Source organism: Trachurus japonicus, chromosome 12 (assembly GCF_045865225.1).
Source record: "Trachurus japonicus isolate A0001 chromosome 12, Traja_1.0".
NCBI lineage: Eukaryota > Metazoa > Chordata > Actinopteri > Carangiformes > Carangidae > Trachurus > Trachurus japonicus.
This window is the reverse complement of record NC_140918.1, coordinates 27883682-27908508: the sequence shown is the minus strand read 5'-3', so window position 1 is coordinate 27908508 and position 24827 is coordinate 27883682. Positions and strand designations below refer to the sequence as shown.

At 41.6% G+C, this 24827-nt stretch overlaps 2 protein-coding genes across 5 annotated transcripts in view; one reads left to right on the top strand and one right to left on the bottom strand.

The window, feature by feature from the left end:
• Positions 1-891: 891 nt before the first annotated feature.
• nek6 (NIMA-related kinase 6) lies at positions 892-20658 on the bottom strand. Of its 3 annotated transcripts, none has more exons than XM_085794126.1 (10): positions 20488-20658; positions 8564-8666; positions 6320-6460; positions 5582-5644; positions 5314-5424; positions 5046-5154; positions 4322-4429; positions 3779-3873; positions 3391-3504; positions 892-2483 (listed from the first exon to the last, which is right to left on the bottom strand). In XM_085794126.1, the coding sequence occupies exons 2-10, from the start codon at positions 8639-8641 to the stop codon at positions 2373-2375; spliced, it is 930 nt and encodes a 309-aa protein (XP_085650252.1). In that variant the 5' UTR covers positions 8642-8666; positions 20488-20658; the 3' UTR covers positions 892-2372. The 3 variants fall into 3 exon arrangements, with proteins under 3 accessions (XP_085650252.1, XP_085650253.1, XP_085650254.1); XM_085794127.1 differs by having other exon boundaries at positions 8564-8663; XM_085794128.1 differs by lacking the exon at positions 20488-20658 and adding an exon at positions 16841-16880.
• Positions 20659-22843: 2185 nt separating this feature from the next.
• Positions 22844-24827, top strand: part of dennd1a (DENN/MADD domain containing 1A) — a 28799-nt gene continuing 26815 nt past the window's right edge. For both annotated transcript variants that reach the window (XM_085794125.1, XM_085794123.1), the window contains exon 1: positions 22844-22999. In XM_085794125.1, coding sequence (XP_085650251.1) covers positions 22983-22999 — 17 coding nt within the window. In that variant the 5' untranslated portion in view covers positions 22844-22982. The remainder of the gene's footprint in view (positions 23000-24827) is intronic.

Sequence of the window (24827 nt, the reverse complement as noted above, 5' to 3'; positions counted from 1 at the left end):
TGTTCTTGTTTCTTTCAGTTGTTGGACAACAAATAAAACAGCTGAGTCACTTTTAACAGGGCGACTAAATGAGAAGCTGCTCGTTTTATAAGCGTGTTTCATGATAATAGAATTTCTATTCAGCAAAAAGCAAAGGTAGATGTCAAGCTGGAAGATGACAGGGTGACCTGGGGTCCTTTAAAAGTCTTAAATATAAATTTACTAATAAAATACTAGTTACAAGTATTAAATTGTCTTAAATTCAAGATTGTTTAAGTCTTAAATATTGCTGCCTTCAAATGGACTTTGTGAACTCCTATTAACAATATTCACATCACCATGGTAATTTCTGGTATGCGCTATTTTTGTGTTTTTCACATGACTAACTTTAACCCAATAAATATAATTTAGAGAATGTTATTTTTGTTTTTTCACATCAATAACTACATAAAACCATTTTCATTTTACCTTACTGTTCATTTTGGACTGACATCAATGCCTACAGATGGAAATTAGCCCTAGTGGCTAAATCTGGTACAACCATCTCTTCATTGTTCTACAATTGACTAATGGTATTGTACACTGTCCTGTAGTAATAAACTAAACTAATGGAAAAAGTATATCATGACTTTTGGTATGTATTTCCATGGCAGGTTTGGTCTTAAATTTTGTTTAAAACAGTGTAAAAAAAAAAGAAAAAAAAAGGTCTTTGTTAAATATATGCCAAAGTGCAGCTTTAATGCCTCATTAAAATCCTTAATTTGTTTTGCTGAATTTATTCTTATTCACTGGGCCTAATACTCCATGATAAACCTTTATTCTAATAGAACCTTTATAAAACTTTTACAATGCAATTAGAGTTTAGTCCAGAGCCATGGTTTCATTTTAAAAACGAACAGGAAACATGTTTCACACACAGATTTAATGTCATGTTGCACAGAAAAACAGAGTTGGTAAAAACATAATGACACAAAACTCTGCAGTGAAAAGTCATAATACATGCACGATGAAGATCTGAGATAGTAACTAATGTTCAGTTCAAAGTGACTGTTACAGCATCTCATGTCTTTGGTGTTTATGTTTTCAGTCTATATTTGCACATAGGAACAAGATGATAACTAAACAACACCCACCACCATGACACAACACATTTGTTATTCAAACCCAACTCAACGCTGTGTCTGTAGATTTGTACTGAACAGATTCTCTGCTGCTTGTTCAGCTTCACGGCGGTGGATGGTGTGAAGATGGTTTACTTTTCCTTTTTTAATCTCCATCAGCTCTGTAAATGATGACACTGGCAGTGTGATGTATAAAAGCCCTTTTTAAATATCCAGACAGCTGGAAGCTGGAGGCAGCTGTGGCGGATGACGATGAGTTTCTAGGCCTGTGATTTCATTGTTTCACTAGTGATCAGCAGAGCAGAGGCTCAGATCCCTGACTCTGAACCCTATTTGTCATAAACCTAAAATAAGGCAACGTGTTATTAGAAAGCAGATAAAATGCTTCTCTTTGGTCTTGACATAAACATATTTGTCAACTGAGCTTCTACAGGCTAAAAATCTAAATCCTACTTTGAAAGCTGACAAAAAAGATGAAATATGAGTGAACCTAACATGGAGTTTTGATCTCAGGTCTAAGACTGAAACTAAAACTAAAACAGGTGACACCATGAACATGTGACCACTGAGCAAACGCCATCTGCTAATGAAGATCATGACAATGGAAAAAAAAGCTAATAAGTGAACCTTGAGTGAAGATGATGCCGTCAAACAGAGCGAAGAGGCGTTGAGCTGTATGATGAGATGATGATCTTTGGACACTGGGTCCATCTCCTGCTGTAAACATGAAGACAGAGCTTTACGCTCTCGCAGGGATGTGACTATTTGCGACTTAAGTATTTACCAATCGTCCCTTTAGACCCCTAAAATTATGAAACAATGTATGATATGATTACAGTGATAAATGATAGATGATTAATATACAAATCTCCCAGCTCCACTGTGTAGGCTACTTCACCTGAAACACAGGGCGTGAACTTGGAATGCAACCCCGGTGGAGTTGTAGAGGAAAAGCCTGCGTGGTGGTGGTGAGACACAGCTCCCTGTCCTCAGCTGTCCACAAGTGCAGCGTCATTAACTTTCCCTCGGGTGCCACACCACTGACGCATCTCTTCACGTCCCCCATGACAGTGGACGTGGAAATATCACGTGTCCACTAGTGCGAGTCTTTTCACGGTTCCCTCCTGTCGAGGCGAGACGAGGGTAACAAACACTTTTTCTGCCCCGTCCCCCCTCCCCCACTCCCCCCTCCAGGCAGAGCTTTAACATCGGCTGGTTTCAGGTCCTCGGACTTGAGCGGAGAAGAGGTCCTGCTCGGAGCACCGGCGGCGCTCAGGTGCTGGAAGTCCACATGTGCAACTGTTTGGAGATCTGCAGCACGAAGACGATGTCCGGCCGCTGGTCCGGGTCCGAGTTGATGCACATGCTCACCAGGTTCCGCAGCTGTGGGGAGAGGCGGGATTAGTTTAACAAGTCAGATGTCAACAAACCAGACCAATAAGATGTCCCTCACTCTGTCTGTCTGTGGCCCTGACACATAAACCCTCTAGCAGCATTTAGCTGCTATGCTGCACATCTACTAACACAACTGAAATGATCCTCAAATGCTTTGAAATCCAGGCTGAGAACTGTTCTTGTGCTTATGGATGACTTCTTTTAAAGTACTGTAAAGGGATAGTTCAACATTTTGGCAAATTGGCCCATTGCCATAATCCCTATAGTCATACCAGTAGGTTCGTTACCTTTAATTGTCGGTGCAAGCTGTTTTTAGAACGGCGGAGCAGAGCCGTGAGCTGCTCAGAGCTACGCTACGGAGGCTAATGGGATTTCTCAAACTCATCAAATACACAATCCAACAACTCCAAAATGCTCTGGTGGACAAGTTGTGACCTGCACATTCACCACGCTATGAGATAATAACAGAACGTTACGAGACGGAGTTGTTTTAGAGGTAAATTCATGCAAAACCACTGATGTGCGTTGCCTTCAGGGACAGTTTTCCAGCAAACGGTCTCTGCATTTGCCTCTAAAACAACTCTGTCTCGTAACGGTCCGTTATTATCTCAGCGTGGTGAATGTGCAGGTCACAACTTGTCCACCAGAGCATTTTGGAGTTGTTGGATTGTGTATTTGATGAGTTTGATGAGGGAAACCAAGAAATCCCATGAGCCTCTGTAGCGTAGCTCTGAGCAGCTCGCAGCTCTGCTCCGCCGTTCTAAAAATAGCTTGCACCAACAACTAAAGGTAACAAACCTACTCCTAAAACTATAGGGATTATGGCAATGGGCCAATTTGCTAAAATGTTGAACTATCCCTTTAACCGATGGCCAACAGTACGCTTTAGCTCTACCTTCTCAGAGTAATGGTCAGGGGGCAGGGGGGGGTAATCACACCGCTCGATCTTGTGGCAGAGGGACAGGAGGTTCATCTTGTCCCCATAAAATGGACTCTGCAGAGCCGCCATCTGAAGGAGGAGGAAGACAGAGAGGAAGAAGAGCTGATGTGGGTGTAGACAATGACTGGAAACAAAAATATTTATGAAGTTCAACTAGCACCAACTTTTCCCAGCGCCTTAATAATTGTTCTTGGCTAAACCCCAAGAGATTAACTACTTCCACAACAAGAAAAAACATTTCCTCTGGCTGGCTGCTGCTGGAGCTTGACCCAGACAGACTCAACTCGGCTGCCGCCACTCGTTAGGCTTTCTGTCCTCATGACGAGAAGGTTACTGGTCTCACCTCATACAGGAGACATCCCAGAGACCAGATGTCTGACTTAAAATTATATCCGTTCTCATGGATCCTCTCCGGTGACATGTAGTAAGGAGTCCCCACTGACACAGACAGAGAAATACACAAACATTAAAAAAGGACTGGCATCACAACCTTGTGGTTTTCTGCCTCCTCCACTCAGACTAGTCTCAGGTTACACCTCTGTTTGTCCACAGTCATAAACATTATGAACAACTTGTGTGAAAATTTGTTATAATTTCTGTATTATGTTGATCTTTGTCCTCAAATCAGTCCCTTCTTTAATCCAAGTGAACATTTGTGCTAAATTTGAGGTAGTTCCACCAAAGAGCTACAGAGTTATTGTGTCCATGACAATGGGACAGACAAAACAATATGTCTTCTGCAATGGTGTGAAGAAATAATATAAACATCAAATTAAACGTTGCATGACATGAGATTTTATCTGCTCTCATAAAGCTGAGTAGCAACCTGTTGCTGTGTGTTCATGTGTGTGTGTTGTGTACATGTACATGTGTGCACATGCGTTACCTAAGGAATGAGCTGCAGTGGTTTTAGAGCTGAAGAAGCGGCCTAAGCCCAGGTCACCCAGCTTCACCTCCCCCGTGGCTGTGATGAACACGTTGGCTGGTTTAATATCTGGTACACACGCACATAGAAAGAGAGAGAGAGAAAGAGATACAATTAAACAAGGGATTAATATCCACACCCTTAATATCAAGTATGCCATATTTAAAGGGATAGTTAAACATTTTGGCAAATTGGCCCACTGCCATAATCACTATAGTTTTAGGAGTAGGTTTGTTACTTTTAATAGTCGGTGCAAGCTATTTTTAGAACAGCGGAGCAGAGCCGTGAGCTGCTCAGAGCTACGCTACGGAGGCTAATGGGATTTCTTGGTTTCCCTCATCAAACTCATCAAATACACAATCCAACAACTCCAAAACACTCTGGTGGACAAGTTGTGGCCTGCACATTCACCACACTATGAGATAATAACAGAATGTTACCAGACAGAGTTGTTTTAGAGGTAAATTCATGCAAAACTCTATCTCTCTTTATCTCTATACACATATTGGTTTGTCTCAGTGCAGAAAAAAAGAAACAAAACAAAAAAAGATTGAGAAAGGAAATAAAATCTTGTGCAGTGTGAAAAGCAATTGCTGCGAATGCCGTGATTAAATACTGGAAACTAATCTGGAAACATAAAGGTAAAGAGAACACAGTGTAGATGAGTCTGTGAGGAGCTGTTTACCGCGGTGCATCACTCTGCGTGAGTGCATGTGCTCCACAGCGCTGCAGAGCTGCACAAAATATTTCCATATAGTTCTCTCTGGGATGAGCCGCCGCTTCTTCTTGAAGTACTGAACAAAAGAAGAAGATGGTATAAGTTAGTGATCTGGGATCTCTTTTTACTTTTAATTCCATAAGTTAAGCAACAAGTGATCAACTAATCTAAGTATTGTCCCTGGAAAACATTGTCTGTTGAGGTTTACCCATTTAGTCATTTCGTTTTTACTGACCTTTATCATCTGGGACAGATCTCCAGCATCTGCCAGCTCCAGAACAATGTTGAGCTCATTGTCTTCAATGAAGGAGTCCAGGTATTTGATCACATTGGGGTGATTCAGCTGCTGCAGTGGACAGATAAGACAGATGTGAGTAACAGCTCTGATCCTGTCCACTGATAATCTGCACCAGAGGACATTTCTCATAGAGCATTTTAAATAAAGTTTCTATTTTTGTCTTTGTTCTGAGATATTTCAGTCACATCAGAAACAGTGATTTTACCTTCAGTAGGTCGATCTCTTTGATGCAGTCCTGACGAGCTTTGGCATCCATCATATCAAAGATCTGCAGTGACAAGACTGAATGAGTCAATGTGACTTTTTTTTTTACGTTTCTGGACAAAAAAAATCTATTTCCATGTGTCTGTGATGACGATCTATAATGCTGCATGATGTGTAGACAGTGTATGGGTTTGGTGATTTGTGCTGCTATGTCTATATACTACTGCATGTCTATGACATTGATTTTCATTATTTCAAAATTTGTTTCTCTTTATTATAGGATGTCTCATCACAGTGGTAGAAATGAGCTTCCATAGGAAAACCAGACAGAGTGAGAGGGAGACAGATGTGTTGTGGTTCTATGAGGCCATAAACTATGAAGGCCGGACAGACATGTTACCATAACAACATGTTAACATATCAATTTCTTATAATGCTGAAACATTGGTCAGTCACCCATTTTCATTCTTTCAGTCCTGACTGGCTGCTGAGCAGTAGGATTAAACCATTTCTGTAAAACTAGAGGGGGGTCCTGCCACTACCTGACATGCAATTTTCTCTCTCTGGATCACAGTTATATGACTTAATTGATTTTCATCATAATAAATATTAAATTTATTAGTAATAACTGTGTAGGGGGAAACATTACAGCTGTGGTAGGTTGCATTTTTTATTTAATTGAGGCCTGTGACCAGCAGGGGGTGCACTAGACTAGACTAGACTACATAGAGAGATGTACCTGGACTTTCTTTAGTGCTACCAGCTGTCCATCCAGCAGGTACGTGGCTTTATACACCTCACTGAACTGGCCCCGACCGATCTTCTTCTCGATGCGGAAGTTTGCCAGCGTGCAGCAGTACCTGCAGCTGGGCATGTTCTTCTGTGCAAAAAAACAACAACACAAAAACACCATGTGAACAGGTTTCACATGGTCACAGTCACAGAGCCAAACACTGCAGCTGTTTATGCCCCTGATCAGTTGGACTGTTCACATCTCCTGAGCACAGTGGTTTTCTATTATATGTATTGTAGTGTTGTTTTAAACTGTTTTTATGTAAATAGGACTACGGATAAAAAAGGCATTTTAGCTACAATCTGGCATATTTTCATACTTGTATGTATGTAAATAGTATGTTTTTTGATTTTTTGATTTTTATACTTGTATGTTCATCAATGTGCACTGTCACATCTAAATAAACACATAAATACAAATCACACTTCTCTTCTCTTCCTGGAAAACAAAGGCTAGTATCACAGATGGATGAATCGTGGCCCAACCTATCCCAAGATTCATTGCGCACTGCACTGGTGATAAAAAATACGTAATATGGCAACAAACCACACTGACAGAGAAGTCCCTGAGGATGACGATGTTGAACGTACGTATTGACTTTCAGCTCAGTCCGTCGATAAAACTGAAACCACGAGCCCTCAAACCTCAAGCTTTTGTGAAAGTTGTGTTGTCAAGGTTACAAGGTAACAGGGGGAAGTTCCTCGTGACGCAACAGTCGGGACAGACGCAGCTGGTGACGCAAAGCAAAGACCCCAGAATGTCTCGGCTTGTGCCATCTATGACGTTGCGTCCTCTGAGGGACATGACCCCTGAATTGGGACACAGCTCACATCTGAAGAGTCTTGTAAAGCTTCAGGGCAGAAACACAGTGAACACAGTGAATGGTGGTTTTGTTAATTTAACAGCAGCCATTCAAACCTGGGATAGAAGCATTACAACCAGAAGCCATAGCCTACTTTTAGTAGAATAATTAATAAATGACATGTCTAAAAATAATTCAATCCAGCTTCCCTCGGATTGATACTGCATTGCTGCAAATTCCCCTTCTGGTATAAACATCTGTTTGTTTTTTTAATTTGATCTGTATTTTATTTACTTGTATTATTTAAATTCATGGGGTCTTATGTCAGTGAATGTCTCCTTTAGTGGAAAAATGAAAAGAACAGCTCCTCTGCATCAATATAGGGAAGATCAGATACACAACTCGGGGATCAGATAATAAATTTTACAAAATATGGCGCCCCTTCTTGGTATTTTATGAGAAACCCACAATAATAATAGTAGTAGACCCTAACCCCACAGGTCACCCCTCCTTTTTTTCTTTTCTTTTGATTTATTTGACTTTTTTAATTACTTAATTTTTTCTCTTCTCTTTCACTGTTAATTTATACAGCATTTTTTAAAGATTTTCTATGCATTGTTGTTAATAATTTTTATTCTGCCTATCAACAATTTTGTGTGTGGTTGCCTGTGTTTGTCCATGTTTGGCCAGTGGGATGTGTTGTGTTTCAGGTGGATGTTCAGAAAAACAATATTTTTTTCTTGACCAGTGACTCTCCTATTCATTTCATCAATAAAAAGACCTTTGAAAGAAAGAAAGATGAAAAGAACTAAATAAAAAAAAAAGTTCAATCAATTACATTGGAACAAAATGTCAATAAAGATTGATTTGATTTGATTTATTTTCTTACAGTGTCTACTTCTGAATGTGTCCACTCTGTATTTCTCCCTTCTTTTCCTCTCTTGTTACCTCACTGAGCTTATCACATAGTTGAGCTGCAGATGTGTCAACCTGTATGAAGCACCAGTGTCTTCTCATGAGGAGTGAAACCAGCTTACCAATACCTCCACAGCTCACCCATCAAGTTCAGTTATAACTCTGTGGTTAGATGAGGTGTTGTGTGCCAGACTATTTCTTGGCCAGGAGCAGTGACTTCCCCGCTGGTCATCACGGTGAGGAGGTGAGATTCCGGGAAAAAGGCCGCACCGGGCCAAGAAATGCTCAAGCCTGAACCCCTCCTCCTCCTCGCCTGTCGCTGTTTTTAATTGAATTTGAGTTTTTGAGGAATGACTCTGCTGGTTGTAATGTGTATCTGTGTCATCAGTGAACTTTCAGAACCTGCAACATGTAGCTGTTCTCTCTACTAAAATGACTAGTTCACACAAACAGGTCAGACTCAGACATCCTACCTGGTCCTCCTGGCCGGGGATCTTGTACAGGTTGTTGTGGTTGTCTAAGTTGGGCTGGTTGTTGTTCTGTGCTTCCATGGTGACATCACATCCGCCCCCACTGCTGCAACAAGGAAGATGATCATGTCAAGTCTGGCGTATTCAGCACAATTACAAACAGTTACTCATTTCACAGAGGTTCAAAAGGTATAGTTGTGAGAGGCAGGTGAGAGATGAAAGTGACGGCAAACACACACGTGGGTGCAATTCTCTGAAAACACGTTTGGGCTCTCTCTTTCCATACATCATCAGCATCACTTGCTTTTAAGCCTCTTTAATAATTATAATCACTGTGCATATAGACAGTGTGTATGTCATTTGCAGGATCATATATAATCAGGGTGTTATTTTATTTGACATTTACAGGACTCTTTGATCATAATACTCCATGATACCAGGGCAGCACAAATAAATGTCAGTCGAAAAAGCCTGATATGAAAACATAACCAGAGAGCTCTCAGAGAACACGCACTCCCAGGCTACAGAGCTGATCACATGTGGTAAAGATCTGCATCTGGATCCACATCTGGGCCAAAACCGACCTGGTAAAACAGAACAGTAAAACCCTTACTTGGACTCTCACAGGAATTATGTTCTCCACAAAGCAGAGATTGTGAGAAAAGAGTTACGATAACTGCATACCAGTCCGCCCATATAAAGCTGGTAAAATTAGTCAGCTAATCTTTTACTCTTTATTAACATTAAAACTGCAGGTTTTATTTCCCAAGAGCAACCTTCACAGTGTGTAAAGCTTCAACGCTGACTGGGTGTTTCATTGGTGGAGAGGTACTGTACTTATCTAGATGTCTGGAGGCTACTTTAAGTAAGAATCTGTTTAGTCGCTATTTTGCTCTCACAGTAACATGTTTTCAGGTGATGCTTAAAGCTAATTATTGGACAAATTCATTTAAAGCACAAGTCAAAGACAGGATTTCATACAAACATTAACAGGGTTTTTTCCTGGATTAAAATGAGGTGGTGGTGGTACTTGAACTCAAATAGGCTCCCACTACCTACTGTACAGAGTAAATATCATCATATCACATGACATGTCTGTTCTAATGATACAAGTCAGACTCAGCAGTGTAAAAGGAGAGGAGATTATGAACAAAAAAGGACATGTTAGCTTGGCAGTGTGGTATGGTGGGCAGCAGAGGGGTCTTCAAGGTTTTTTAGGCCAAAGACCTCCAAACTGATGGAGAGATGGAGCAGAGACCCCTAATATAGTATCAAATTAATTGTGTTTTATATTAAACTGGGCCCAGTGCCATGTATAAACGTACCTTGTAAGCTATAATAATGTTATTTTTTCGTTTGTTTGTTTGTTTTGCTTTGTTATTTGTGTAAATTGTAATTACTTTTTACAGGTGAGGTTTAAAGATTTTCAGTTGTGCAAATAAAACTTATTGTGCATTCAATACTAAGCTATTCAAATAATACACAGGTTCTTATTCATGTTTTTCCTAAACGTGCACAGGTACACTGAGGAGGGGGGCCGTGCCACTGCCATTTATAAACAGACCTTGTTCACTGATACCAATGCTGATATCTGTCAACTGCATGATAGTCATTCAGACAAGCTATTCAAATTGACGTTTTTATTTGAAACATAACTAAAAGATATAAAACATTGTCTTCTCAACCCAAAATTCCACGCCCCCCCCCCCCCCGCAGCACCCCCGGCAGACCACCTAGGGGTCACCGACCCCCTGTTGAAGACTTCTGCAGTAGACTATTATTGTGAGTCTGCCCCAATTCTCATAGGTTTGTGCTGCTGACCCATGCTGGAAACTACTTACAGTATGTGCCTCTGCCTAGCTGCCAAGTTGAAGGAAATGGGCAACTTCTTCACCTCCTGTCTGTCACCAGTGTGGAGGTATAATAATATTTTTACTTAAGGAGTACATGAGGAACCTTCAAAGTTCATAAAAATATCGTATAAATGGTCCAAATGACTTATTTTTCAGCACAGGGATCAACATTTCATCAGATTTCATTGTAATCTGCCGAGTAAAATGCTGTTTACTGGCAACATCACCCAAACCTGGAGGTGTAGAATAATACAATTACACCGTATAATAAACAAACAGTGTAAAAGTTAGTCCCAAACTATGCATGACCGCCTACATATTGTTGCATCCCAGTTCCAGTTTATCTCTGATAAAGGAGCTAAAGCGCTCTGGGGGCTGATGACTCATGATAATGGAGGCTTCGTTCTGGTTTTAACTGGAAATGTGAAGAACGTTTCCAAACAAGCCGACCTCTGAAAGCAAGTGACAGGGCGAGCCGGTGAGCAGCTCCCATCATCTGTGTCCTCCTTCTTCTGACTGGCTGAGTCATCGGAGCGAGACCTCGCGCCCCTTCCGTCTCCGGCTTTATTCAAATAAGGACAGACTGTGAAAGGAGCATTCATGGCTTCAGAAAAAAGGACTCAACCTCTGGATTTCCCACTGAAGTATTAATGACTTGTTTAACCGCAAATAGCTGGCTGAGATGTCTCAGCTGGGTCATGCTGAAACTTGCTCCTCGTCCCAAAGCATTACGAGCGTTATTCTTCGGCACCCCCACCCCCCATTCCCCCCCAGCCAGCCCATCACTGATGAGTCAGGTTTAAGCATTAAGTTAATACTTGAAACGAGAGCGTAGAGCGTGCATGTGCTAACTTGAGCTCACCTTAGCCTCCTTGGCTCCATTAACCATTAAAATGTTTGCAATGCCAAGTGGGCCTAATGCCATGCCTTGGGTTACGCACACAGGAACAGATCTGCGCTGCATACATATGCCAGGCTGCTCTTAATTGCGGTAATGAGGGCTATGCTGTTGTTGGCATTCCAGACTAGGAAATCTCTCAGCATAGGCCTGCCTGACTGTGCAGCGTGTCTACGGTACGCTGCCTGCCAGCTCCATGCTTTTCCACTAAACTCGACTGAGATGTGCAGAGTGTGTGGAGGAACTCCTGCTGAGAAAAACATTCACTGCGAAACAAATGCCTCCGATTTGGTCTCTGGCTCTTAAACCATGTTTTGGGCCGGAAAATTGTACAATAGGCTACATTTTAAAAAACATGGCTCCACTTCAGCATGTGAACATATTCCAGCCAAACCAAGGGCAGGGAAAGATAAACGAGGGGGAGGGAAAGCAACAGAGCCTGATGAGTGGCTGCAGAGGCGGGAGAGGGAGAATGGCTCTTTAATGATGCGTCTATATATTACCCAATATTCCTTGGGATTGTTTGGCAGGCGCAACAACAGGTTATGACAAAGCACCTTCCAGGAGTCAACACTGTACCTCTGATCCTGTCCAACACGCCGAGTGAAGAGATGGGAGTCAGCTTCTCTGTGTTCGCCTCAACAGTAACCAACCACTCCTTTACGTCCCCTATTCAATATGGAAAATGAAAAACGAAACTGAATTTGAATTTTAAAGTTTCCGTTTTCACTCATGTGCATCTGTTACACACTGGCGCATCCTCTCAGAGTCGATGGTACAGTCTCAGGAGACCTGTTCAGACCTGGTATCCTCATCCGTCTCTGGTGATCCAACCACAGGTTCAGGTGTGGACGCCCCTAAGATTTGAAGCATCCAACATTCCAGCGATCGCAAAAACAAATCGTAAAAGTCTCCACGGCACCTCGGCGTTGTCAGCCACCACCACGCCAGTCTGTTCCTGGACTCACGCACACACATTTGCACAAGCACAAGCCCGTTCGTTGGTTGGATCGGCCAAAAACAACCTGTTTATTTGCATACAAAGCAGGAAGTGAGATCTGATCACACATGGTCAATTGAGGCACATGTGCAGACACATTTTTAAACCGGATCTAAAGAGCTGAACACCTCCCATCAGATCACTGAAGACACACCGGGTGTGGACAAGGCCATGGATTCCTTACTCTTCCTGACCATCACTTATCACATTACCACATCTTCTCCAATCTTTATTCCATTGAAGCACTGACATTTTATCATTTTTGACCAATCATTTGATCAGGACCTTCCAACTATGCAAGTCTGGTCGCTTTTTCTCTGTTTTGTTCACTTTGTTTTCTACAGAGCTCACCCTAGAGTGCATATTTTAGAACAATGTCTTAAAAACTCACTCTACTCCCTCCCTCCCTGGCAATGTGCATTTGTTTTCAATGAAGGCAGTAAGAAGGCAATTGATCGTATCTGCATGTTTGTGTCCCAGTGCAGTAAAGCAGTCAATTTTTCTCGCAATGACAAGATCTGGAACACCTGGTCGGAGGCAATTATCTTGCAAGGTTGGTTTTCGGCCAAGAGACACTGGAAATTAGAGGAAGAGACTGAAAAGGTTGTTAAAGTTTGCACTTCAAAGTGAATGCTTACAGCTACAGGCAAATCTTCTATTCAATTAATTGGCACAGTGCCAGTTCACAACATGCATCATTCCAAGGTATTTTATGTTAAACAAACCAACTGTTCCCAAAGAGAGCAACACTTGGCGACATGAGGGAGGAAAACACCCTCAGGGGAGGTGATGTGGTGCCTCCTGGTGATATTGCCTAATGAAAGCATTTACAAGGAGAACGGCATCAGTCCTAGCATGGAACCTTGTGTAACTCCATCACTAACTTGATAAGCAAACTGAAATCCATGCATGGCTAAAACCAGTGCAGTGCCCACACCTCAACTGATCTGAACAATTGTGATCAAACGAGTACAGAGCTAATGAGAGCATCAGTAACTTAATCCACTGCCTTTCCTGTGCTCTAACAACTCTGCATCCTGTTGGGAGATCTTTATGCAGCCCATTCCTATGCAAAAAGTATTTCAAGGGGGCATCGTTTAGCTCGGTTGGTAGAGCAGGCCCCCATGTGCATAGGCTACAGTCCACGCCGCAGCCAGCCCCATATCCAACTTTAACCACAGCAAAGGGCTGCCCATTCCCCCTCTCTCTGCCTCCCCCTTTCCTGTCTCTCTCTCTACTACTACACTATCGATTAAAGACAAAAGCCCCCAAAAATATATCCTTAAAAAAAATTTCAAGGATAGGATTGAAATGCATTCGTGGCTTTCCAGCACACACTCGCTTTGCTCTGCTCATTGCGATGGGGGACGGTCGTCGTTTACAGCGTGCTTACGTTACGTCCAAATGTTAGCAATCGGGTGAAGGCAGATCCAATAGTTTGAAACTTCAACAGAGTCTCCACCTACCAGGAAGGAGACCATATTAGTCTTTAATCAACAGAAACATCTGCATCAATAATAGGCTATGTCGCCATTTGTATCAAATTTGATTTGATACATGAAAATACATGAGTTTTTCAGACCTCTACATCCTCACTGTGATTTTTTTTTCCTGAAAAATCTAATGTATACAATCAGATACATGCAATGATCAAACAAACCACCAGGGTGCAGTTATTTGTGCACCAGCAGGCCTTCACTGGGACATCCAATATGGCTGCTGTCAACCCAAATGTGTTTTCTCATGGATATTATTGCCAATTTTGAAAAAGATAACGTAAGAAAAACTTACATTTTTTTTACTGAAACTTCAATAGGAATAGTTACTGCGTTGATGCAAAGTAAAAGTACTTAATATTTTATAACTTATTTTATAGTAGAACCATGTTGGAAATGTGTGTATCAAATTTAGATACAGCCGTTTTGTAAGGTAATTTTCTATGCAAATCTCCCATTAAAAAAAAAAAAAAAAAAATTTGGACTTGTATTTTTTTTTACATTTTTGTCAGAAGGTCCAATTAAGGGTCCAATTTCAAAATTTCAGAATTTTCTGACAATTATTTAATGGTTCAGGCTTTACAGGAGGATAGAGGTAACTACTGGCACCTTTAAAGCCTGTGGTATATAACCTGTAAATTCAGATAAGTTCAGTACCTATGGTCAACTTCAGCGCTAATGTAATGGTGATTACAGTATTAAGGGCAAACATCCTTGATCAGTCGTCCTACAGTTGAGATAACTGAACACTTCGGAGACATTAAAGGGAGAGTCAGGACTTCACTGCAGTCTGAATCATCTGGAAACCACGGCATCACAATTTATTTGCGATCCATTTGACTGTTATTTTGTTTTTATTGCGGTAATGACTAAAGGTGTTCACCAACATCCCAGCAGCATGGCAATAACATGGGTGTGCTCTGTGCTGTTTACACAGTCACCTGTTGTTCTTGTATTAGGACAGACTGAGACACACCCTTAAAATGTGACATTTCATGATATGATTATGGATGTGTTTTTTTGTGTGTGTTATGTTTTAAATTTTATCATTTTGCTCCTGGTCAGACTTCCCCATCTCCCTCTCCCAATATTCTGAATAATACTAGGAAAAAATACCGACTGGAGCCAGAACCAAAGAGGTGCTTTCCAAAGATGCTGCTTGCATTTTCTTTTCTTTTTTTAATTTCTGTTGACCCTGAGCTTAGACAGTATGCCAGCTTGAACCAACACAGCTGTTTCCTCTTCCTCTGTGTCGGTCGAAAGGCAGGTTTGTGCTTCTTGAGAGCGCAGCAGCAATTTCCAGAGAATTAGTGGAAGGGAGATTCTTGACAGGATAAAGGGTCAGACAGATAGACCGCCTGTGTTGTTATCTCTTGGCTGTCACTGTGGGTGTTAATGCTGTAATAGATGATACCCAGGGTGTGTCCTGCCTCCAGCACAGAGCGCGCTCACACACACATCAGCCTGCTGTAGTAGATGTTCAGTATTAGTTTGACATAAAACGTACTGGTGACATTGGAACACAAGTTACCGGGGACCTTATCATTTAATGCAACAAGCTCCCAGGTGCCTTGTCCTGATAGGCTATATAGGAACTTCAATGTTCAATTTAGTAGAAAATAATCACAAAATGTAACAGCACAACATGCTGTCAGCAGCATACAGTACAAAACAGACAAGACTAGTATTACAGGAACAAATCCACCTCTGGATTTATTATTACATTACAGTTTACCCCAGAGCAGTCATTGCACTGAACACTGCACTTTAAAATGACTCAATACTCTGTGCAATATACTGTCCTAACATGCAATATCCTTTTCTTTTCTTATTAGCGTGAATCTGCCTCTTGTGACCATCTTTTATTTAACTGCTGTTGATGTGTTGTTGTCTTATATCTTTCCCATAAATTCCATATACTGTAACATGTATATATAGTTTTCTACTTAAATATGTTTTGTACGTAACAGTACATATCTTTGTTGTTTTTTTTTATATTCTTGTACATAGTAAATCCTTTATAATTTAGAGGTTATTTCTTTACACATCCTGTACTCTTTGCTACTGTTACAAGATAATTTCCCACATGTGGGATCAATAAAGAGTCTTATGTCTTAAAGGGATAGTTCAACATTTTGGCAAACTGGCCCATTGCCATAATCCCTATAGTTTTAGGGGTAGGTTCGTTACCTTTAACTGTCGGTGCAAGCTATTTTTTGAACGGCGGAGCAGAGCCGCAAGCTGCTCAGAGCTACACTAGTCTGCAGAGGCTCATGGGATTTCTTGGTTTCCCTCATCAAACTCATTAAATACACAATCCAACAACTCCAAAACGCTCTGGTGGACAAGTTGTGACCTGCACATTCACCACGCTAATAATGGAACGTTACCAGACGGAGTTGTTTTCGTGGTAAATGCAGAGACTGCTTGCCAAGAAACTGCCCCGACGGGAACCCACATCAGTGGTTTTGCATGAATTTACCTCTAAAACAACTCAGAAACCAAGAAATCCCATTAGCCTCCGTAGTGTAGCTCTGAGCAGCTCACGGCTCTGCTCCACCTTTCTAAAAACAGCTTGCACCGACAATTAAAGGTAACGAACCTACTCCTAAAACTATAGGGATTATGGCAATGGGCCAATTTGCCAAAATGTTTAACTATCCCTTTAAAGCACCATTCTTTGAGAATTTCTACCTCAATGTTGTTATACTTGTGCAATGACAGTAAAGAATTTCTGATTTCCATTCTGATTATGCCTCTGTGTCAGCGACAGCGGGGGCTGGAGGCTCGAATCCTGACCAAGATGAGGGCAAAAACATGTAATGACTGTACACTGAAGCTCACTGAACAGGTAATGAAGGTAAAAAATAAAAACTCTAAACAATGGGATGCTGGACAGACCATCGCTGAGACAACATCACGTTCCTGCCTCACAGTGAACAGAGTGGATCAGATGGTAACTGGCTGAACCATGCCAGACTTTGCAAAGCGCTGCAGAAGTGTGCACACACACACAGAGAGCCAGTGACTCACCACTGCTCTGCAGACTGAGAGAGGCCTCCAGGTAACTGCCTCTGCTGGGTTAAACAAATATAAACTTAAAGCACTTCAGAGTTTTCACCGTACATCAAACTTTAAAGCAAACCAGATGACGGGCCAGTTTGCTTCAATATAAACTACTCAAATACTTTAATAATAGTATTACACTAGAAGCTTTAAACTATACACTCACTAAGCAGAGTCACTTCCTCTGTGCCAAAACATTATCCACAATGCAAATCAATGGCCGATGGTTTCAGTTTGTTACTCTTCAAGAATTCATACAATGATAATAGATATAAAATTCAAACCAAATGTTTAGAATAAATAAGTGATGACATTTTATATCCAAAAAGGTCAAATTCAACACAGTAATGCTGTAAGGAGAGATTGTGACCTTATTTTCTGGCATTTGATTGGTTAGTGGAGGAAACAACTTCTTCACCCTCTTCACATCTCATATCATTTCTCTCCTTATCTCTTCTCCTATCACTCCTCCTCCCTGCTCCTCACTCCTCAATTTTGTTCTCCTCCTGATTCCTCATCACTCCCTTCTTCACATAATCTCATCCTCTCCCGTTCCACAGAATTTCTCGTCATTTTAACTCTTTGCTCTCCTACTTATTTTGACCTATAGATGGTGATATTTCCCCACACAGCTCTATTGATTAGCAGGTCCACTCGGAAACACTTAAGCAGAATGACAAAAGGCAAGTTAAATTACAAACCTAAAAGTTTCACAGATTGTGGGAAAACATCTGGAACTCAAGTCCCATAATCCACACCCTGCTCTGCTGTCATCCACATTAGTAAAACATTTCAATTATTATAGTTCTTTTCAGTTATAAACAAGTAGTTAAATCATTGATCACTCACCCAGCTTCTTGCTTTGCACACTTGGAGTGTATGGAGCCTCTATTAGTTGTACAGAGTGAGCAAGATACTGAAACATAACTGAAGTTCCTTGTTTTCAGTACCAAAATATCTCACATGTTAGTCATCACTTGGTCTGTCAGCTTCCTTTCAGATGCTTTCTGATCAGTTTCATCTCTCAACTGGCCCACAGGCCTTTTCCTGAGTGCATCATGTAATGACTTTATTTTATTCATTCATAAAATTGTTGAGTTGAGTTGAGCAATTTTCAAGACAATAAAACGATTGATCGTCTCATATAAAACATTGATGTCAAATCATTTTTATGTTTTTGTTGTTACGCCTTTCTTACGAAACAGTTTTTATTGACTCAAGTTTTATGTTTTTTTGTTTTATGTTCTTCCTTTTATCCTCCTTCTACGTATCTTGTATTTATTGTCTCTGTGTGAAAAACAATTTTCCCTCTGTGGGACAATAAAAACTCTGAACTGAACTCTTTGTTTTGGACCTAAGTTGTCAGGAGAGAATTAAGTAGAGATCAACAAACAAAACAAACTTACGTTAGCCAAAGTATCTGCACGATAAAAAGTGTACTAGACCTGCAGGCAGGTTGTTAGCAGGGTCAGTGACGATGTCCATGCCACAATTCACATGCAGTTTGATAGAGATTCTGGTAATACCAGCTAGTGGCCAGTTGCCGACACAATTTGCATCAGTTTCAGTTGGCACCACATGCAACACCTTCTCGGACAGCCACTTGCAGGAAGTTGCTCCTTTATAACTTGCTTGTTTTTCGATCTGCAAATTTATTTTCAAACCTGCAGATCGTGAGAGTACGTAGTTGTCCTAACCTCTATGCAGATTTGTCTCACTCAGTCTCACTCAACCTAGCATCTAATCGACATTTCTCCATTAAGTGATTAACATTTGGTCCATTAAATGCCAAAAAACGCAGGAAAAGATCACAGTTATCTTATGCTAATATAAACATAATCCTTGCAAACAGGTTTCCAAAAAGTTTAGCTTATTCCTTTGTACGTAGAACGAGTGACAGTGGAAAACAAACTTGTCGGCCCCCTCTGGTGGCCATACTATAATACAGCAACACTGAGCTTTTACCTTTGCACTGTTTTTTGTAGAAAGACATAAACTTATAATGACCACACATGACCATAATGACTGATTCTTACTGAGCAGCGTGTGTGCTGAACAACGATATCAATGAAACAAATAGGAATATATTCATCTGCCTTCATTTAATATTTTAAATTTTGGATTAAAAACATTAAAAATAGAGAAAAATAATAGCCTCATTGTTATTTTAATAATTTATCGAACCCACACTGCTCATTGGAAGCTACACCCATTCTTTTGAATGAAATCTAATGTTCATAACTGCACTGCCAAATTACCTGTAACAGCCTTTTCTTCCAAAGATGGTCAAATGGGTGCAGACTAGCAGCAACGCAGCCTTTATAATACCCGGTGAGGATGTGTGTGTGAGTGTATGGCTTCCTGCTGGGTGGATACTAACCAGCCCTCCCAGTCAAACAGGACACTGGCTCCCTGTCACAGCTGACACGTGACTAATTTTAGCCAGTTATTTGACCTTGGATGCCCAGGCATCCTCATAACCACCAGCGACAACCAGCCAGCCTTCTCCCCCACCTCACTCCCTGCTGCTACTGTTTCATGTAGGCCTAATGTATGTAACATTCATCATACGCACAAACAACACCCATATAGCCCGCACCACCAACACACACACACACACACACACACACACACACCAGGCTCTGCTTTCATGCTGAATGACACATGTCAGCATGTTGTTTTCCTTAATGGAGAGGGTGCATGTTCAATGAGACACCACACCTCCTTCATTTGGGGAAGTTACACTGCATTGCAAGTAAATGTTAGTCCAAATTTGTTTTATTCAAATATATGAAAAAATTCTATTCTGAGGAAAAATAACTAACAGAGTTTCTATAAATATGTCTTATGTCTCCTTATAACTTTATACAGATTTTATTAGTATTTCCTTAATATTATTGCTACCACAAGTTATTTTTTTCTATTCTATTTGAGCTGCTGTGACACAAATATTTCCTCCAAAGGATTAATAAAGTTCTATTCTTTTCTATTCAAATAACCCAGAGACTGCAGAAGTTGGCAATGTGTTGCAGTGGTTTCCTGTTGTGAAAGAATAGCCTGCACAAATGAAATAAATATCTCCAGATGACAGCGATTTTATATTGATCTTAACACTCCTCTTAGCTGGACTGAAGCTGCCAAATGATACATGAACTTGGTGCGTGGACAAATGAAAATAAAGATATTAACTAACTAGAACTGAATTTCAGTCCTACTGTAAACTTCTGAATTAAATTTCGTTACAGCACAGATTACATACAATTCTTTGTTTAACACGGACAATTTATGAAAGAAAAAAACATATTTAAAGCAGATGGCAGGAATCAATACAGGCTGGTTTCCGTCCAGGGCAGCGAGTAAATATCATTTCCATATGGTCCCAGTCAGAGCTGCGGGCTAACGCCGCTGCTAGCTCGGTATGTGCTAAGTGTGGGCACTGCAGAGAGGGGGTAAACACACTGAGCCCCGCTTTACTGCGATATAAACACATACTAATAAATATCAACAAAGATGGCTGGAGCGTAAACGGAGCGTCAGCTGCTCCTATAAAAAGCCGTCAGCGGTGCGCGGAGGGAGACAGTCGGTGTTTTACGGGCAGAGCGGAGAGGTCTTACCTGCGGAGTAGTGTCACTGACTGTCCCGGTGATTTGAAGTCTTTCAACTCTTTCCACGAGTTACAGTTACAGTGCTCCGTGTTGTTGTGCAACTCCTCACACCGATACACAGACCCCCTCCCCCGACTCTCTCTCTTTCTCTCTCTCTCTCCGCGCGCGTGTGTGTATATGCGTGTGCGCGCGCCGCCGCCGCTGCCACGCAGGCTGCTGCTCGGCGCAGTTTGCACAGAGACTTAATGAATGAGCGGAGGGAGACTTCAAAGTGTAAAAAGCTGTGTGTGGTGTGGTGTAGTGGAGCGATGTGAGGCCGGGGCAAGTGTTTGTCGGAAAGTAGGTCAAACGTCATGGCTCCCTCTCTCCTCACTCACCCCCCCCTGCACGTTGGATGGGGCCATTGTTCCTAGATGTATGATGGGAGAGTATTTGTGCACGTGACAGACACAAGGCCATGAGAACTGTACTAGTCAGGGGCGTGGAAAGGTGTAGGCTAGTAGGCTATGTTGATCATATTTAGGATGTTTTATGCTGTTTTATGAATTCAAAACTATTCATACTCCAACCAATGTGTTTTATTGGGATTTTATGTGATAAACCAACACAAAGTCGCACATAATTGTGAGGTGGAAGGAAAATGATAGCCTACATGGTGGGGTTTTTTTCATTTTTTTTTACAAATCGAAATCTGAAAAGTTTGTATAGCCTATTCAGCCCCCCTGAGTCAATACTTTGTTGAACCACCTTTCACTGCAATTACAGCTCCAAGTCTTTGGGGTATTTCTGTACCAGCTCTGCACAGCTACAAACTGCAATTTTTTACAAAAATAGGTCCAGTTGAGTCAGATTGTATGGAGAGGGTCTGAAAAGCAGTTTTCAAGTCTTACCACAGATTCTCAGATTGAGGTCACAAAATGTGGAAAAGTTCAAGCCGATGTATGAATATTTTTGCAAGGCACTGAATTCCTCTATTATCTAGATGCAGATTCCTCACAGTCTTTTCTTCGCTCTCACTATATTGTTGCATTAGTCCACCCCCTACACCTATCTCATAAGAGCCCAACCATGCTTGCCTGTAGGGATGGTATTAGCCTGGTGATGAGTAGGCAGCACAGTGGTTAGCGCAGCAACAAGGTTCTTGGTTTGAACTATTAACTGCCTTTCTTTTAGAGTTTGCAGGTTCTCTCTGTGACTTCTCCCCAGGTTCCTCCCACAGTCAAAGACATGCACATTATAATTTGTGCCCATATAGGTGTAAATGTGAATATGAGGTTGTTTGTTGTTTGTCATAAGCTGGTGACCTGTCCAGGGTGTAACCCTCCTTCACCCTGCAGCTAGGATTGGCTCCAGTCCCTTGTGTATGTAGACAATGGATGGATGGATGGATGGATGGATGAGCATTCATAGTTTCAGCCATTAAATGTTTGTCTCATCAGAACAAAGGGACATGTTCCTCCTGCGCTCGGTCTAAATGCTGCCAGACAGCAGGCTTTACTCAGTGTCTTGTCTCTTCAAGAGCTGATTGATGGAGAGCTGCTGGGATGCCTGTGTGCTGCATTTTGCTGGTTTCCTCCCAGATCCAGGTCCTTCTTCTCTGGCTACAGTTTGGCCTGATGGTGATAAACCGCATCCTGGAGACTTCAAAGCTCTTCCATTTCAGAGTCCTTGTCCTGAGTTGTACCACAGCAAGGGGTCTACATGGTCAAAATGTCATTTTTTTCTAGTTTTTAATGAATCTCCACAAATTTCCACTGACATGTTTTCATGCTGTCATATTGGGTCAATGAACACAGACTACTGGGTTAAAATTGCCCAGACAATGAATCCAGTCCAAATTTAGGGCACATACGTTTTCATCTGGCTAAGCACACACTTGGTTCCATCCCATACTCAAATGTAATAGGCTACCTCCTGAATTTGACATATATATAAAATGAAACATGTAAAAAATTGGAGCAATGTAATTTAACGAAATGTAGGCTATATCGAGTCCATATAAATATTGAAGCTTATGTAGGCTATCTTTGCATTAGTATGTCGTTTTTTTCTTATTAAATTAAATGAATTAATTCATGTATTTATTATTATTGGTTAACTGTTAATTTCGTATTTGAAATTAACAGTTAATACATAATTACATTTGGTACAAAGTATCAGTAATTAACAGTTGAAGTCAGTAGTTATTAATGCCCCATTATCCCTCAATTAACCGCTACTGAAGTAAGTAACGGGTCATGCGACCAACTCGTCGTCAGCGACATGCACCATGGGAGCTGTAGTTCCTCGCGCCGCGTCTTTCCGTCTCACGAGCTCGCCAGTCCTCCGGGGCGGAACTACAGCTCCCAGAGTTCAGCGCGAGGCGGAGCGTGATGTACGCGTGCGGACACACCATGGCGTAGAGAGGAACTCTCTGTGACAGGCTAGCAGCAGAAAAACATCTCCGGTCAGACGCGTCTGCGCACTGCTATCTGCTGCCAGCGACGGCGGGGCGAGGATCCAGGATGGGTTCCCGAATAAAGTAAGAATGTCTGGCTGTCGGTGTAACGGGAGCCGTTAGCCGCGCGCCGCTCCGTTAGCTTTGTTCCTGACAGTCATTGGGGAAAGAGACAGTACAGTGCGAGGCCCTGACTTGTTGCGACACAGGCTAAAAATACTGGTGGCTGTCCACTGTGCTGACCGGAAAAACAATGCGTTTTCAAACGTCTCTTTACGTTTCGAGCTCCGCTGGTCATTTACAGCCAGACACGGGCTCAGACAGAGGGAGCCGAGTGCGAGTTAGCAGCGTATTGTATGTGCAGCCAATGTAAACATTGTATCTGTGTCAGATGACCACCCTGAACCTGATGCTGCTGGGTTGCAGGTTCCGAAGTTCAGAGATGCAGCGATGCAGCGGTTTTGACAGATGTGCTTTGTGTCCTTGTGCTTAACGCCTCTCCTCTGACGTGGTTGTAGGTCTGTGACTGACCTGACACTGGCTGTTGTTACACCAGTCAGCTGCTTTTTTTTTGTTGTTGTTTTTTTATGGAGCATAAATGGGAAGTTCTTCATTCAGCTGCACAGAGGCTGTTAACACCGCACTGACACTTTGACAGAATTGGGCCATAGAAAGTTGTAGAGATCATATTAGGGAGGAATTTGTGCAGACAATGACAGGTTGTCACAATCAGCATGTCAGCAGGGTCACTGTGGAGCTGTGTGGGACATGTTGATCATTAACTAATGTGTCATCACACAGGTTTTGATGAGGGTAGAACACTCCAATTAGGACGTTTATGTCATTTCAATGTTAATCATTAACAATTAACAATCATTACTTATTTATATAGTGATCATTTCCTGTGATAAACCCTGATTCAGAGTAGAGACAGGTAGTAAACACCCTGTTACTTTAATTGAATTGCAGGGCTTTCAATTCAATGTGCCTTCAATATTTAAACTCAAAGGCAAAAAATAAAATAAAACAAAATAAATATCAGCACAGTTTTGGTTGTAGGTGCAAGGCAGCAGGCTGAGTGTTGAAGGCACAGACAGCAATATTCAGCACAGCAGCCTGTTTGCCTTACAGCGGTGGCTTCATTTTCGCTGTTCCCTACTTTAGTTTCCTGTGATCAGCTGACACATGAGCTCACCTGGAGGTGTGTGTGTGTGTGTGTGTGAAGCATCCAGGCTTCTCTCCTTCCCATCATCCTTTCACTGACGATCATTTAATTTAAATGTATTTTTCATCTTTGCAAAAACATTCTCAGATCGATAATGAGTATAATGCTCATTTGGGGCTCATAGCAGAGTGATAGGCCTTTACATGTAGCTGAGAGTCCCAGCGCTGTGTTCTCAGCTCTCCATCCAATCAGATCACTCAGTTGGAACTAATTGCTGTTTGTCACGACCGAAAACAAAAGAAACCTTATAATATAGCATGATGTGCTCATGGTACACGGACACAGTGTTCCAGACAAAGTGAAGAGAGTTGGTTGTTTACATTTATTGTTGTTGGACTGTGTGTGCTGACAGCTAAACTAATGAGGAAGGTAACCCAGCAGAGCATTTCAAATGATGCATCCAGGCAAATAAATCCACTCTGCTAGGAAACTTGTGTTCTTCAGTCTGTGTGGATACGACACGTTTAAGTTCCACATGTTGTAGATAACAGGATAGATCAGTGAAGGTTTCCTAATAGCCTCATATCCACATCTCTATACTGTAGCTGACATCACACCAACAACATGTGGTACACTTTTTTTTTGCCTTTAATTGACAGGATAGGGAAGAGAGACTGGAAAAGATCGGCACAGTCGGGAAAATTGATCCATGTGCTCTTAAAGGGATAGTTTAACATTTTGACAAAT